The sequence below is a fragment of the Abrus precatorius genome, unplaced genomic scaffold (genome assembly GCF_003935025.1).
Source record: "Abrus precatorius isolate BTA unplaced genomic scaffold, Abrus_2018 Scaffold3, whole genome shotgun sequence".
In the NCBI taxonomy this organism is placed as follows: domain Eukaryota; kingdom Viridiplantae; phylum Streptophyta; class Magnoliopsida; order Fabales; family Fabaceae; genus Abrus; species Abrus precatorius.
Window position 1 is genome coordinate 6,602,218 of NW_020874373.1, and position 16,324 is coordinate 6,618,541.

The 16,324-nt window shown below is 35.8% G+C and overlaps 2 protein-coding genes across 7 annotated transcripts; one reads left to right on the top strand and one right to left on the bottom strand.

Moving 5' to 3' along the window:
* The first annotated feature begins 309 nt into the window (after window positions 1–309).
* LOC113863260 (transcription factor UNE12-like) lies at window positions 310–5,456 on the top strand. 4 transcript variants are annotated; one of them, XM_027496780.1, is made up of 8 exons: window positions 310–540; window positions 697–988; window positions 1,490–1,609; window positions 2,861–2,989; window positions 3,144–3,209; window positions 3,634–3,699; window positions 4,329–4,406; window positions 4,510–5,456. In XM_027496780.1, exons 2-8 carry the CDS (start codon window positions 719–721, stop codon window positions 4,732–4,734), a joined length of 954 nt encoding a protein of 317 aa, XP_027352581.1. In that variant the 5' UTR covers window positions 310–540; window positions 697–718; the 3' UTR covers window positions 4,735–5,456. The 4 variants fall into 4 exon arrangements, with proteins under 4 accessions (XP_027352581.1, XP_027352582.1, XP_027352584.1 ...); XM_027496781.1 differs by having other exon boundaries at window positions 358–540; window positions 700–988; window positions 4,510–5,195; XM_027496783.1 differs by lacking the exon at window positions 310–540 and having other exon boundaries at window positions 759–988; window positions 2,867–2,989; window positions 4,329–4,409; window positions 4,510–4,784.
* Window positions 5,457–6,071: 615 nt separating this feature from the next.
* On the bottom strand, window positions 6,072–15,441 carry LOC113860974 (mediator of RNA polymerase II transcription subunit 14). Of its 3 annotated transcripts, none has more exons than XM_027493565.1 (9): window positions 14,869–15,252; window positions 13,669–14,745; window positions 12,541–12,635; window positions 12,281–12,455; window positions 11,658–12,143; window positions 11,266–11,558; window positions 10,006–10,993; window positions 8,312–9,366; window positions 6,072–7,570 (listed from the first exon to the last, which is right to left on the bottom strand). In XM_027493565.1, exons 1-9 carry the CDS (start codon window positions 15,079–15,081, stop codon window positions 6,769–6,771), a joined length of 5,184 nt encoding a protein of 1,727 aa, XP_027349366.1. In that variant the 5' UTR covers window positions 15,082–15,252; the 3' UTR covers window positions 6,072–6,768. The 3 variants fall into 3 exon arrangements, with proteins under 3 accessions (XP_027349366.1, XP_027349364.1, XP_027349365.1); XM_027493564.1 differs by having other exon boundaries at window positions 6,204–6,621; window positions 6,733–7,570; window positions 10,006–11,024; ... (1 more) ...; window positions 12,541–12,638; window positions 14,869–15,441; XM_027493563.1 differs by having other exon boundaries at window positions 10,006–11,024; window positions 11,150–12,143; window positions 12,541–12,638; window positions 14,869–15,441.
* Window positions 15,442–16,324: the final 883 nt, after the last annotated feature.

The window sequence follows — 16,324 nt, forward strand, 5'->3', positions numbered from 1 at the left end:
GCAATTAATTCATAGACCCGTGTGAGGTACAGGTGGGTGTAAATGAATCAATTAAGAGTAAGATGGTTCAACACAAGAATCACAATAAATAAATAAGATATTACAATCGTCCTTAATATTTATATTTTTTAAAAACTCCATATTTAAACTTATCCTAAATTTTACAGATATTCCTGAAAAAAAGAAAGAGTGAGGGCGTGCGTGTACGTAACAAAGACTAAACAATGCACGAAAAGACAAAGTATACCAAACCACGATCAACGTTGGGCAACTTTCCAATTTATATTCCTTAGCGACTCTTGTCTCTTCCATTGTTTTCTTCTTTAAAGTGAGAGCGCACTTCTTCACCTTCTTGTCAGAACCAAAAGCTCAAAGCCCACACAACTCCCAATTATACGATACAAATAGAAAGAGCAACTCTTACCATTTCATTTTCCCTTTCTCTGTCTCAAACCATCTTTTCTGGTCGTAAATTAAATAAAGGAAATTCATCACGTCATGCCATTATTGGAGTAGTGCAAGTCTTCCCGGGTTATTGGGGTGCGTTCTCAAAACTCTCCTCCTTTTCTGCTTTTCAAACTTTGTTGAATTTTCATTTCACCTTGGAGAAGAATGAATGAATAAATAAATAAGTGGCTTGAAAAAGGTTCCTTTATTTGCCGACATATTAACATTATTGTTGAAACCTTTGCATAGAAGAATTATTGCTTGCAAAGGCATGGCGGGTAATTGCACGGAGGGTTTAGGTGATGATTTTTTGGAGCAGATGTTGGTATTACCTTCAGTGTATAGCGAGAGTGGTGGGTACGACTTTGGGAGGAGCGTAGGAAGCATGGCAATAGGTGTGGGCATGCCTTTGGAGTTTAATTTGGAGCATGGCTTTCTCAGACACCAACAAAGTAGTGTTGGTGGTAATGACTACGATCACCTTCCTCTCAATAATGCTAACAACACCACTACCTCATCCTCTTCTTCTTCAGGAATCACTGTAAGTATCATCCTCTTCTTACTGTACTTCAACAAAATGATGATTGTTTTCTTGTTTTCCATGCATATTCCTGCTGACAATGCTTGTTTGAAATGGATATTATTACTTTTGGCTGGGAACCAGTTCAACAATATGAATATATATGCAATGTTTCTCGATCTCTCTCCTAGTCCTTCTAATTCGAATAAATATTGTGTGAAGATGCTAATCAGTGTCGGCTAAGATTATTTTAGAAAAAGTATTAAATTAATTTTTTATGATTTTTAAAAGTGTTTTATTTTGTTTTTTTAGTAATTTTTTTTAAAAAAAATTCTTTAACCAAAAACACCCGTTAGCAAGAAGCATATTTAACATCGAGAGGATGAGAAATTAATGCAAGTGCAATATTAATGCATGCATAGATTTTCTTTGTAAGGAATAACAGTGAGAAAATTTTAGAATTATTTATTTTTATTTGTAGTTTTGGATGTTATATATGTGACGTAGTTTCGTGTGTAACAGGAAAGGGATTCGATGCATATGAGGGGTCTGTATACAACGTTGGGACAGCTGCATGGTCACGGCGGTGCCCAATCTACGGTGCCGTCTCCTGCTCCATTACTTCCGCCGCATCACCGTCAGGTTTTTTTTCCTTTTTATATTATAATTTTTTTTTCATTTATTTTCTGTTTCTTCGCATTTTAAATTTTTATTGTGTAAATCACTTTATAATTCAACTACAATTTTTTAAAGTATATAAACAAATAAATATACTTAAGCTTTTGAGTCTTCATAACTAAACGACGAGTTTTGTCCGTTAAGTGTGGTAGTGCACGATGTTACCGTCGTACCAAAAAGCGGAGGAGAATTTCGTCGACGATAATAATAATAATTAGAGTAGACAGCCAACTATTAAGCCTCTATTATATGTAGTGTTTGTTTTGTGTTTTCATTAATGCTTTAAATTTGTCAAGATACTTTTAATTAAGTATGAAATTATATATGGATATGTATATACAAGAGAGAAATGTTATTTGTAAAAATAATTAATACAATTTTTTGTTGTAACTTAGAAAAATAAAATTATATATATATATATATATATATATATATATATATATATAAAGTAACTGATGTGATGAAAAAGATTGTTATAAAATATTATAACTCTGAATAACATATCAGTTCTGTTAATCTTAATTATTAGTTCAAACTTTAAATATATACTTGCAATTATCAGTTTTGTAAAAAATGTTATTGTTGTTGTTTTGTAATATGAGGTTTGGCTACAACTACAAATTTAGCCACTGTTCAAAGTTCAAGCTTTAAATATATACTCACATTTGAAGTGGCTATTCAAAGACAACATTGTGCATGATGGCATTCGGTGTAAACATTGGAATTGCATCACAGCTGAATATCTCAACTCAAAGTCAAATAAACTAATGCTGTTTGATCATTTTAATAAATTGGATTATACACGCTACCAAGAATTTATCATTTACTAACAATTGAACATTAAATTAACCTTTTATCAGTACACAATTTTTCAGACAAAAATTAAATTATTGATATAGATATTTTAAATTTATATTAATCATATGATATATTACACTAACAGATCATCTTAATAGTATATCCTATTAATACATACTATTAATATACAAAAATTAATTAATTTAGTATAAATTTAAAATATCTTTACTAAAAATTTAATTTTGTTGAATAATTTATCCACTAAAAATTATTTTAATAATCAACAATTTTGATTTATTAGTAAACATTTTTTTTGGTACTGATATCATTAATCAACCTGTAATGTTACGTAATCAACCCTTAAAAAGAAGAAGAAAAAAACATTTAACATGGGCTGTGATGTTAATTATGATGCAGTTGCAGCCCCATCATGGGCAGCCACCAGCTCCAGTATCTGTTGCTGCTGTTCCACAAGCAAGTGGCATACGCCCTCGAGTGCGAGCAAGAAGAGGTCAAGCCACAGATCCACACAGTATTGCTGAGCGAGTAAGCCACACTTTTTTCATCATAAGTAATTCACGATTCGTTGCATGCATGATTCCTCTTGTAAGAAAGGGGAAAAATTTTCTGTTCTTTCAATTTTCATGTCCATGGCTATGTGCTTACTTGGTTCTCATTCATTCTTTTGTGTTGAATGTAGTTACGTCGTGAAAGAATCGCTGAAAGAATGAAGGCCTTGCAGGAACTAGTTCCCAGCGCCAATAAGGTTGCATTTGGCTTTGTAATTTAATGCATTAACTATAATAAATAATGTAAATGTCTTCGGCTCTGGACGCAGTTGTCCTAATTTTTAGCAACTATATATACATTTTCTATGAACCTTAGAAATTATAATTGCTTCAAGCTTGAAATGAAAAACATCTGTTGTTGTTGACTGCTAATAGATACTCCCTTATATAAACTACCATTAAGGTAAAACTTACTAAGAACTTAGTACGTAATTAGATGTTTATTTATTTAAATTTTTATTCTAGCTTAAATACCCAAAAGCATCTGGCCACTTTAAAGTAAATCAAAGTAACATACATGAGAAAGTAAAAAGTAGTACTTCAAAAAATAATGTTTTTTTTTCTAATGTCATAATGTAATTTTCTATTTTTTTTAATTATATATTATGAAACTGGTTGTAGACGGACAGAGCAGCCATGCTTGACGAAATTGTGGATTATGTCAAGTTCTTAAGGCTCCAGGTTAAGGTATGGATGGTCCAAATAATCTGCTATTATGGAATACTCACTGCATTTCCCGTTTGCATATTTAAAACAACTACTTTTTGGCCATCTTAATTTTTATAAGCACCTTACAAACTTTGCTCTTCATATTGATCATTCTCTCTCTCCCCTATATCTTTCTTCTTTTCAAAGGTATATATTATTATAATATATAGCTGACGGGATGCGAAAAAATATATTTTTTATTTAAAATCTTTCAATGAAAATTCTTAATTCCTATTCTGTCATGTTATTTGTGGTCTGTATCTTCTATATTTGTAATATAGTGTATTTAAACGTTTATTTAATAGAGATTTTCTAATTAAGAACTTCTTTAAAAGTTTTGTTGTACATCTTATTAAAATAAGTTAAGAAAATTTATTCTAATAAGTTTCTTTAGTTAAAATTTTTTTTATAAAAACAGCCATTATTTTATAAGTTCAAATAAATTCCTCCAAATTCTCAACGGAACAAGAGATATCTGTCACATCTTTTTTAACTTTCCATTGTTTATTTCTACGTTGTATTGAGTATCTAAAGTGATATGAACCCATATTTGATTTCCGAGTCCTTTACGTGGCGTTTAATTTCATGAACATTTAATATTAAAACAGGTCCTTAGCATGAGTAGATTGGGAGGAGCTGGTGCAGTTGCTCAGCTTGTGGCTGATGTTTCCCCTTCTGCATTGGAGGTAGTAAAAATTGGCAAAAATCAACTTCAGAAGAAGCGCTGGTTTTTAATTTATATTCTATTTATGTTGTGACTCTATAATAACCAGAGATTGCATTTGGTAGGGTGAGGACATAGTAGGTGGAGCCAATAAGCAAGCTTGGGACAAGTGGTTCAATGATGGCACAGAACAGGAAGTTGCTAAACTTATGGAAGAAGATGTTGGAGCTGCTATGCAATTTCTTCAGTCCAAGGCACTTTGCGTCATGCCAATATCTCTAGCATCAACCATTTTTGGTACTTCCATATCAGAACCACCATCACTCCTCACGCCTGAATCAAACAGTTGACAAACAATACAAAGGTTTGTTTAGCACAATTCTCATTCACAACTTTGGTCTTTTCTTCCTTTCTTGTGACATGGCAAGCCTATTTCTACTTTATTATTTACTTTATAATTGATTCTCTATTGGATAAAGGGATCAAGTTTGTGATGTTGTTCAATGTTTTCAAGCTTTGTCAAACACGGAATGTCATTCCAAATAAGTTAAACAGGATTAGCCTCAACATGTTCTTGTAATATCGGTAGGGGGGTAGGCGGTGAAAGACCAATATTTGAGGTGGATGGTTTTTTTTTTTACTTTGTTATTGATTTTGAATTGGTGGAAAGTGAGATCGATTAAAATGAAGGTATGGGTGTATGACGTATCTGAAGAGAACTTCTAGTTAGCTGCCTTGTAAAGCTGTTTGAAAATTAGAAAAGTTAGTATTTTCTCGCCCAAAAGAGGACTTTTCAAGTAAATAATTGTACAGTACAGGTGAGTTTCGTTTGCCTCTTTGAAAAGTGAATTGTCCCCTATTGAAAGATTATTGAACCTAACGATAACGAAGAAAGTGAAAAAAAGAAGCCTTCTTATCTTTCCATTAATATTCATAATTTTTTTATTTAGAGATGGGTGAGAATCTCTCTTAGTTAATGTAGGCAGTAGACAAGGCCATAAGAAAGATTTATTCTTTTTTTTTTAAAATCTGTTTAAAAAAATTATTTAATGATTGATCTTGACGGTGTTTTATTAGATCACAAGAATTATAAAACCATGGACTGCCAAGGTATGACTTGGAATTATATTTTTTTCTGACTCATTCGCTAATCAAATTAGCGTTAGATTCCCTTCAATTTCTTTTTTCTTTTTCTATTTTTTTTTTACATACTGGCAGAGGCATAAATCTCATTTAGATAAATTTCAATATTCAATACATATTCTGTAAATAAATAATATATGATTCAGCTGAAAATCATCACTCAAGTTTCATCTAATCATTAAAATGAATAAATCCGGGATTCATATTAAAATTTTCTTCACTAGAGTTTCTGAAGTTTAGTAAATTATCTTAAACGGTAAAAACTATCTTTAATCTGTCAATATAAGTTTAGTCCAAATAACATATAAATTCTCGAGATTAAAACTTTATCTAGAAGTTAATTTTAGAGGAAATACAAAAAACACTTCCATAATTATTATCCTTGTTAAAGAATTTTTAGATGAAAAAAAGAATGTTTATAAACCTTCCAAAACTTTTCTAATTTCATCTTACTCGAAATTAAAGTATTTTATATTAACCTTCATTCATCTTCCTAATGCTCCTTAGACACTGCTAAGGAACCAACAAATAATACTATTTTATTCCATATTACATTAAAATACTTTCAGTCGACTACATTAAAATACATTAAAAATCACACGCAAAAAAATAAAAAATACATCATAATTTTCAAACTAATGAGAAATTACAAATAACATTAACGAAACGAGGCTTGAAAAAGCAAGAGCATCGCCACGGACAAGATGAATTCAAAATTAAATTATGCAGCAATGTCTTTCAATTGCTTGCATGCGTTCATTATCCATAGAGATCGGGCGTAACAAATTTCCTTCACTAATCTATTCAAATGATGTTCACAAAAACTAAGCTATTCATTTGATGTAATCTGTACAATAATAGCCACCAGCCAAGTCATATCATGATACTACACTATCAGCAAAGATATTGTACAACCTAGTTAATGATCTGAGAAACGTCAAACACTCGTTATATATATTGGTTAGTAATCTAAAATTGGTGCTCGAAAATCTAACTTGACTATCAAATGTCAATCTCCTTACAAATTTTATCAAAATCATCTGTTAACCACCTGTGCACTTTCTCCATTACAGCAAAGGTCATCTCCAATAGAACTGCATAAACTACGAGCAGAAGAGATGTGCTAGGATGAGGGCATGCTTAAAACTTAGTACGGCACCGTTTCTTATAATGGTAAACCAAAATGCAATATTGACAGCACTAACCCGGCATATATATAACTGCTGCTAGTAAAAGAACCATCACGTTGCTCCCGAGCTAGCTGTGACCCCACTACCATCTCTTAGCCCTTGAATGCACATATGGAGATTTCTTTGCACACTATCTGCAACTAATTTCAACCTACCTTGACTTGCATCTGCTGCTGAGCTCCCATTAACCTCCACTGTTCGTGCCACTCTCTGTCTGCACTTCTCCCAATCATCAACACGCAACCAACAGGCCCTACCACCATGGCTACCACTCATGCCAAGAAATGATACATTAGGACTCTCACCAAATGAATATCTCAATCTTACCGAAACACAGTACGGCAACCATGCAGCACCACCAGCCGCATTGACGTGAGGAATGTGAGCAGAATCAAGAACAACAGTAAGTGCAAAATCAACAGAATTATGCAGGCGATCATAATGAATGTTGCTTCTGAATGCAGATGAACTCTCTGAGTTCTCATCCACATTCAACCCAGCATGATTTTCAAGACACAATTCAATCCGTGGCTTTTGAGCTGAAACAACATCTCCAACTTGTGCCTGGGATAATCCCTTTTTCCAAGCAATTAATTTCAAGAATTCTCTCAGTACTGATACAGGCAAAGTGAGCATAGTTATGAATGATGCAACACGAGAAGCATCATAGGGCTCTGACGCCACCCGACGGCTGAAGTAGTCACATATTTCACTTATTTCAGATTGACTTAATTCTTCTGGTGCAGGATTTGAATTTTGCTGCTGTTGCTGCTGCTGTTGGTGAAAGCGTTTAACACTCAACACCTGAAGAAGAAGCTGAACTCTGTGGACACTAACAGCAAATACATATCCGCTGCAAAAGGATGAAAATACAGCATTTCTGTTTAGTGCACCTAATAACTGGAATGATAATAGCAAATATTGTAGGGAAAAAAGCCTGAGAAGATGCTAGCTGTCCGGTTTCTTTTTAAAGCTAAATAACAATTATAGTCCTAATTTCAATAAATTCAACTTTGTTTACGCTAAATTCCAATTGCAGATGTTACAACTCAAAGTAGGGATTAAATTAAACTTTCATCACACTAAAGAGATCAAAATGTAGTCAACCTTTTGTTTGCCAACAACAGTCACATAAAATATCGAAGTGCATAATATTCATTAACATAGTAAAAAATCAATTTTATGTATCATGCTCAAATTAAGTAAAAATAAGAAAATTTGATAACAAGGCATTTATATTTTACATCCTTATCCAGCATTCAACAATGGAAAAATTATTGTTGCAACAACTGATCAGGCTACATCACCCAAGGGAATAAGGCAATGAAAATATGAACAAAGAATGATGCAAGAAACATTTTGAAAGAAGATGAAATTGAGAGACAATCAAAATACCACTTCAGCAATATCACAATTGCAATTGGTCATATTTTTCCCTTTCTTAAAGTAGGAAGGGTAAAGATGTAGCAAAAGTCTCTGTATCAAGAAGGAATACAAAAATTTATTGCAGAGAGATGTCCATGTTAAAATAAAAAGTTTCTAGCAGAAAAAAAGTAGGGTAGCACAGCAGGAGAGGGAAAAATAAGATACTTACCCAACAAAAAACCGCAAGGCAGGCTGCTCAGGGTCCAAGTTCAAAAGTGCACCTTCATTGTCCTTCAAAATAGATCCTAGGATCTCTTTCAAAAGATCAGGTAACTGGGCAAATAGCCATAGCACTCCTAGATACTTGAGAATACCTCTCAAAACCTTCTTAAGAGCAACAAGAGGAACCCAACCACCTCCATATCCTCCATCATCACCAAGGCCAATGATGGCAGTGTTCAGCTCACCTCTGACATGTGCTGGGACAACAGTTCCAGGTGGTCTCCGTAGAGAGACTGCCGATTGCATCAAAGCTAAGTTTGAAGAGCCTGCTAAAGCATTTCCTACTCGGTTTAAACTAGTTACTTGGTTTCCAGTCCTAGACATTGCAGCAGAAGTTGGCAAGTTTATTCTATTTCCATTTGCGGCCATCAACTGGGATCCTGAATTAGGGGTTGGATTATTTGAATTTGCCAGCCCACCTGCCTGTTGTCCAGTGAAACTAGGATCCAATCCATTCAATTCCTGGGCAACATGTTCCATGATAAATGGTCTAAACTGGGGGCATGGCAATGACCCTCCAGAAGGACGACCCTCTTTAGGCGGAGTTGCAGGCTGCAACCACACCTGATCTCCTGCAAAGCAACGCATGTCTACTGCAAACTGCTTCCTGTACATGATTCGTATCCAATATGGACCACGGAGCACAACAGAGACATCAATGGGCAAAAGTGAACTTGGAACAATGCCTGGGCCACCACGCCCAGCAGCTAGCATTGAAAGGGTTTGGTTAGAGAGACCACTAGCAGAAGACATGACAGGATTTGCCCCAGGACCAGATGTAGGCTGACCAACATTAGTAGTTGAATTACCAAGCAGAAGTCCTTGTGATGATATATAACCAGTCTGTTTAGGAATAGAAGATAGAGCTGCAGCAACCCCAGGAACAGGACCAGCTCGTGCTGGCCTGGTTGCAGCTGCCAGAGCATGCAACGGCCCAGCAGTTAGCCGAATGCAATCCAAAAGTGATGAAACTTCAGCTCCATTTATGAAATCTTCCAGAAACTGTACATAATACAAACATTTAATGTAAATATATAGGCTCAAGAATTTATCTTGGGAACAGGGTGGGAAGACATCCAGGACAAAATAATATTTGATACATAAAATTTATGAAGAAGACAACTTCACATGAAATAATTGGTTTCTTGTCACCACTAAAATGTCAAAGGTGGCATCAAGCATTACCTCTCAGTGCACAGACACATGAGCAGAAATAACCAAAACAATTAAACTAATGCAACCCATGTTCAAGTTTATAATGCATAATCAGCTGAACAAACAAAAGAAAGGTGTTACACAGTAATTTTACCCAAAAGGTAGTATAAGGTAATTATCAGAATAAATACGAAATGGACAAGGCAACAAGTTACAGTCAAAGGAGAACAACAGCTTTGAAGGATCGTGTACCAATTCTCATGACAGGGTGGAGGGGATCAAACATAGTGACAAAACCATGAAAACAGTTTGAAGTCAACAGTCATCAGTGGATAATGTGGCATGCATGTATTATTCTAATTTTACATAATTATCAATATTTTGATGTGCAACGAAAACATATCCCATCCATTACTAACACTAAAGCAAACACAATGAGGGAAAAAATGAAATAAATAGCAATCAGTTGAAGAGAAATCAACAAACCTTTGTATGAGGCCAAAGTTGATCAGGAGATACATGCATGGTGCAACCCTCTTTACCAGATTCCCACTCAACAACAAAACGAGCAAGGACACTTGAACCAAAGCTAAACCACAAGCTCATCAGTCCAACTGCCTCAATTCTAAATGCCCTTCTCATCTGTTCAGACAGTTTGTCTGCAGTATCTGAAGCAACCTTGGCACCAGATGTCTTGGTGTCAGAACTGGTAATGAGCTCTTCCAACTTCTCATCTGCTCTTACCCCAAGCAATTTTCTCATGCCAAGTGCAAACGTTCTTGCATTAGCAAGCCTTTGGATATCAGCCACTAATTTCTTTATACTATCTACCTCAACAGATTGGTAGCTCAAAACAACACCATCTGGATCATAATGTATGTGTGAATCTATGTCTGATGTATTAGCAATTCGAACACCTGAACCCCACGGGGTATTACTGCTTCCTTTCTGAAGCTCCCATAAATCCCTGAAGTGCTGATCATTAATTTTAACATCCCAATACATGCAACCAGGTCTGCCAAGTCGTAAGCATATATGTTGCCATGAATCACCTCTGGCAAATGGAAGACGGAACCAAATGTTGGAGGATGCACTCCTTAAACCAACTTCTTCAACATATGAGATGTCTAATGCATCCATCTGGCTGGTTAGTCTAGCATGCTTGATGCAAAGTGAACAATGCCTAACCACATGAAGAAGAGCCGCTATATAAATACAAGATGGAACATTCCCTTTATTTGCTTCCGCAATTAAACTTCCATAACTGTATCCTTCTGTTTTTGGTATCATTTCAGCAGATATAACGCCTTGAGGCAAAGACAATTGAGAATCAGAGGAATCTGAAATCTTTCTTCTCTTGCAGAGTCCTGAGTTGTTTCCAACACCTTGAAGAGACGGAATCAAATTTAACATATCTGAAGCCGTTCGTTTTCGAGATTTTTTATCATTTTTTGAGGTAATGTCTTCGGCGGTGCTATAATTAACTGAGGATTCCAGTGCCTGGGCTGCAAGATACATTTTGACAGTCATGCATGGTTCAATGAAAGATGTAAAATAAAATTAATAATAACAACAGCAGCATGAATAAATTTCACATGTTAAAGATGTAGATACAAAGGAAGTATCTTACATACGGGAGTTGTAGCACATGAACTAGATCCAGCAGCTTGAGGTCCATTAGGTCTGGAATTAGGTACAGACATTCGAGAGCCAGTTGGCCGGGGAGGAGATAATAGTCGAGATGACCGACTTCCAGATAAAGCATCATTAGAAGTATCACTCAACACTCTTAGCTGTTCTTCATCCATTGCAGCAGAGGAACTAATGTCAACTGAATGTGGTGATTTAATAGAGGCTAAATCCTGTTCAGACTTTGAAGCAGATAGCTTTTTCCCACCACTGCTCCTTCCTTGTCCAGTTGGAAGTGAGCCAACAGAACTGGATTGGACTGGGCCCTTCACACTGCCTGATGAGAACAAGGAACCACCATAGTGACTAGTAACAACAGAAGGCTTTGTAACATTATTAACCTGTGACATCTGCATTCCTCCATCCCATTTGGGAGAAGGGGTTCCAGCCTTTAAACTATGGAGATTCATAGGGGTAGAGCCATAATGAGAAGGAAGGGATGTATTCACAGACGAAGAATGATTTTGAACAGAGATTGAAGGCGCTGAAGACCCCTTCTCAAGTCCAAACACCTCATCAACAAGTGATGAAAAACCTGATGGATGACCTTTTGCAATCTGTATGGAATTCTCAAGGCAAATATCAGAAAAAAACTCATGTCCAGATGTTTGATTTGGACAAGCAGCATCAGGCAAGACAGACCGTAATTTTCCCCAGTCAACCAGGCTTAAATTCATTTCATCTTCATGAACCTGCATCTGTCCTATATCAATTTTCTTGATCCGCACCACCTCATTAAGTTCACCAAAAAAATTATCTTTTCCAGATGGGTCCGGCTGAGTCTCTAACAGCTTAAACAAGGGTTTATAATCCTTATCAAGTTGCATCAGCAGGAAGTAAGAGCTTCCACAGTCTGGAAATCCCATCATTAGCATAGCTGAACCATTTGAAATGTTCTTGGGTATTTTAACTGTATTAAATCCATGCTCATATACCTGCAAGAGTGTCCCATAATTCATAGGTCTTAGACACTTAGGGAAGCCAGTAATCCAAAAAATAAGGTCAAAGACAGTCCAGATTGATTTTAAAAATTTTCTTTGAACAGTAAAGCAGAGAAAACAGGTAAAGATACCTCAAGGCCTAATACACTTCCAATAGATGCAAATAAGTGCAATATACTTTTGCTTCTCAACCTTATGAAGACCTCAGCTGCAGTGATAGACCCCTGATTCATAGCTTCTTCACATTCTAATAAAGCAGAAGAAACAACTACGTTTTGTGAAGATTGTAGAAGGAAACGGCCATTCCTGAAATAACAAAAGAGGGGAATGATTTGAAAAACACCCCAAATTAAAATCAAAGAGATTGGGAAAAGCAAGTAAAGTTAGGTACCTGATATTAATTCCAAGAGTAAAAAAAGAAGAGCCATAGGCACAAACACGCAATACCTCAAGCCCCTCAGAGTCCTTGCTGCAGCTCTTATCATCCTTCTACAGACAGAAGCAGATGTTAATTTTAAAACCCCATGCAAGATTGAACGGAAGAAGGTAGGGTATAATATTACACATAGAAAATCCATAATAAGGTATCAAGAATGAAACAATAAAATTGCACAGCAGTTTGCATGATGAAAAGCATTGTTATCAATCCCACATAGCAGCTTATCCCAAATACACAATAATGGGGTAGCCATAGTGAGATGGCTATTATTTGGAATTTTTATATACAGATCAAACAATTATACATACATACATACATACATACATATATATATATATATATATATATATATATTCTCATAAATAAATAAATAACCTCAAAATTCATGACATATTCATAATTAACAATAAAGAGACATATATCTTGAGCAAAACATACAAGTAAACAACAATAAAAGCCAAGGAAACAAACAAAACTCAAATTTCCAATACTAGTCACCTTGTACTCTGGGGCTTACACAGATATGATGAGAACAGAGGAGAAGGAGGGTTCAAAATTCAAAATAAAGAATGAATGCAGTAAGAATATGAATTTAAATTTGGCCAGAACTTGAAAACCATCTATCTTAACCTATGTAAAGCATTTTAGCCAAAATTCACAGTTCAGTAACAAAAGTTTATTCAGCATATATTCATAATCTATCTATTAGGATCCAATTGCAAGGCATGGTACAAAACTTGAGTTGCACACTACAAGTATGGGACGCTGGTGTGGGGTTTTCCCAATGTTCTAATAACTATCTAACAACATACATTCCCTGCACCAACAGTTATGAAGCAAGGCAATTGAGATGCCATTATACCAGAATAAGAATGATAACAACAGGCAATTGAATATCCAGGATGAGACTCTGGTTCTCTGAAACTGGAAGGATGATAACAAAGTCAACCCAAAAGGACTGACATCAAACAAGCACACAAAACCCAAAGAATCATATACCAGAGAAGCCCACTGCAACACACCAATTTGACATTCCAAACTTCCAAGAAGAGAAAAATTCTCCAATAAATGTAAACTAACCTGTTTATATTCAATATCATCTTCACCCATGCGAGACTGGAGCACAACATCATCTGCAGTGCGACAGACCTGAGTATTTTTTACCAGTTCTCTTTTAATTTCCAGCAGACGGGTATATCTGTTGCAACAGATAGCTCTCAACAGCAACCTCTCAGCATCAATACAACTCTGGTCCAAAGAAAACTCTGCCTCCTTGCCCGTTGACGGATCTATGACAAAGTTGCTGTGGAGACACTTGATCTGAAGATCTGATCCAGGTTCAATTTTTATGAATGGGCATGTACCCGATTCAGACATACCACCATTTTTATCAAAATCCAACCAGTATACAATTTTCAACCCTGGAGTTCGTAGACCAGATGAATCAGATTCTCCATCAGGGTTCTGCACCGAACTAGAACTTGCTCCATGGCCAGCACCACCCTCAGATATGAGCTCAAAGCGAATTGCATCTTTCCATCTTCCCTGTCTTAAAGCCTGCACCTGCCTTATGACGGTGTCCATGACAAGTGCAACACATAACTCATGAAGAACCGAGTACAAAACCGAAAACGGATTTTCCGCTGCTGCCATTCGCCTCTCTAAATCGTCTCCAAGCACATGACGCCGCAGTTCTTCCAACTTCACAGGTTTATTTTTCTCACCAACAAGCAGCTCCAAATGCAAAATCCTCCACAAAGAGAGGTGTCCTCGGTACCCAAGGGTTACCAAAACCTTAAACTCTCCATCCACGGCAAGCATTGCAGTACCATCAGAAACTTTTATATCAGAAAATTCTTTAGGTAAAGAAACTTCAAGCAATTTAGAGCGAACAAGCGTGTCGAGCTTCTTTAAAGCAGGCTTCTGCTGATCCTCCGTCAAGGCATACTGAGTTCCCACATCCTCTACACATTTGGGTAAACGCTGGTAACTTCCCGTAAGAAGAATATCAATGGCGGAGGGCACATCATAAACGGGCGCACGAGCCTGCTGAAGGCCCTCGTGCATGAAAAACAACGAATCCGCAGCTTGAGTGAAACACATGTCATGATTGGAAACGGTGGAACCGAGTTGCTGACAGTGCTGAATCAAAGGAACCTAACATAGTCAAAAAAGAAAAGGAAAAAGCACTGGTTATGACAATTAACAACGTATTGGGTCGAATAACAAATATTTGGAACTGAAGAAGAAGAAGAAGAAGAAGAGGGAAAGGGGAATTGCCTGTTGACACCACTTGGAGAGAACATTGAGACGGATCATGCGCTGCTGAGTCTTGCTGAGGAACTTGAGGATGCTAATCTTCTTATCGGTGTCGGATAATTCGGTGGACTTGCATTTGTCGACGAGTTCTTTGAGGGCGGTGTAGGAATCTTGAGCAGCTCGCGTGACGAGGGTGGATAGTTCCACCGTCTGTTGCCCTAATTCGGCGGCCATTGATTAAGGTCTAGGGTTCTTCCCGATCTATTCGTTAGAGCATTGAAACTAGGGTTTTAGCCAATTCTTACGCTTACGTATTCAGAGAGAGAGCGAGAGAGAGAGAGAAGACGAAGAATAAGACGCTGCGGTTATTCCCGATTCCTCACTCTCTCTCAGGTTCGGTCTCTCTCTCTCTCTCATGTACTTCTTTGCGCCCACCTCATTGCGATATCTGATTCTGCGAGATTAAGAAAATTAAGAAACCTCTCTCTCTCTCTCTCTCTCTCCCTCTCTCCCTCCCCTTTCGCTATGATATACGGAATGGCCTCACCACATCCCTTATGCCTCCCTTTAAGAAAGACTGCCCCTTGACTCCTCTCCAACGCCCACCAATTCAACTCTTCACGATATTGCTTTTGTCCTCATTTCCTTTTTCCATTTTTTCATTATTTACTCAACAAGAGAAACTCCTATTTAAGAATGTGAAATTTTATTTTTTTTTTTTATTATCAAATTATGTGTAATGGTAAAAATAAGTCAATTTGTGTTTGCCTTTATACTACTTGAGTTTAATCTATTGACTTCATATAAATCATTTTTTAAGGTTCCAAGTCTAATTAAAAATTTATCTTGTAATTGTTTTTTTCAAAAGAATTAAAAAAAAAAACTTGACTTCAAGTAATTTAATGAGCTTAAATTTATATGTAAATTAACAAATTAAATATATTATAAAATTATTACGTTAATAATAACAATATTTTTTTAACAATTTAAAGCTTATTTTTATTCTTAATTATTGATGAGATGTACAAAACTTACATACAATTTTTTTTCATATTCAAAGACTGATCTAAATCGGAAAAACAGAACATTGAATAAACCAGTCCCATATCTGATTAGTAGAATTTGAGATGGAAAAAGTCAACATCATCCAAATGCACATTCTCTCTCTTAATCGAAAGATATCATATCAAAATCACATAAGTCATATATTACAATGAAAGTGATTTTCGAGAGAATAAAGTGAATTTATGAGCAAATTCTGGCATGAGAGGACCAATGAGACATAACACCGTTTGATGCATAACAACTATCTTCACTCCTAAATTGCATTACTTTTCTTGCAAATAGTAGAGCTTCATATTCAAGTTTTAACCATAAAACACATTTATATAAAAGAATAATAGATTAGTTTAAGTAAGCTTTTTAAGCCCAAAAAGAAATTAACTTTTTTACAGAACTAGCACAACCCCTTTTTATT

What these genes read in the sequence shown, in the direction of transcription:
- LOC113863260 (XM_027496780.1), top strand. Translation starts at nt 719, where the DNA reads ATGGCGGGTAATTGCACGGAGGGTTTAGGTGATGATTTTTTGGAGCAG. An exon ending in CACACAGTATTGCTGAGCGA is followed by an intron (nt 2,990 to 3,143) that starts GTAAGCCACACT and finishes TGTTGAATGTAG; the next exon opens with TTACGTCGTGAAAGAATCGC. An exon ending in TTTCCCCTTCTGCATTGGAG is followed by an intron (nt 4,407 to 4,509) that starts GTAGTAAAAATT and finishes TGCATTTGGTAG; the next exon opens with GGTGAGGACATAGTAGGTGG.
- LOC113860974 (XM_027493563.1), bottom strand. Translation starts at nt 15,081, where the DNA reads ATGGCCGCCGAATTAGGGCAACAGACGGTGGAACTATCCACCCTCGTC. An exon ending in ATGATATTGAATATAAACAG is followed by an intron (nt 12,639 to 13,668) that starts GTTAGTTTACAT and finishes TTCTGTCTGTAG; the next exon opens with AAGGATGATAAGAGCTGCAG. An exon ending in AACTTTGGCCTCATACAAAG is followed by an intron (nt 9,367 to 10,005) that starts GTTTGTTGATTT and finishes TATTATGTACAG; the next exon opens with TTTCTGGAAGATTTCATAAA.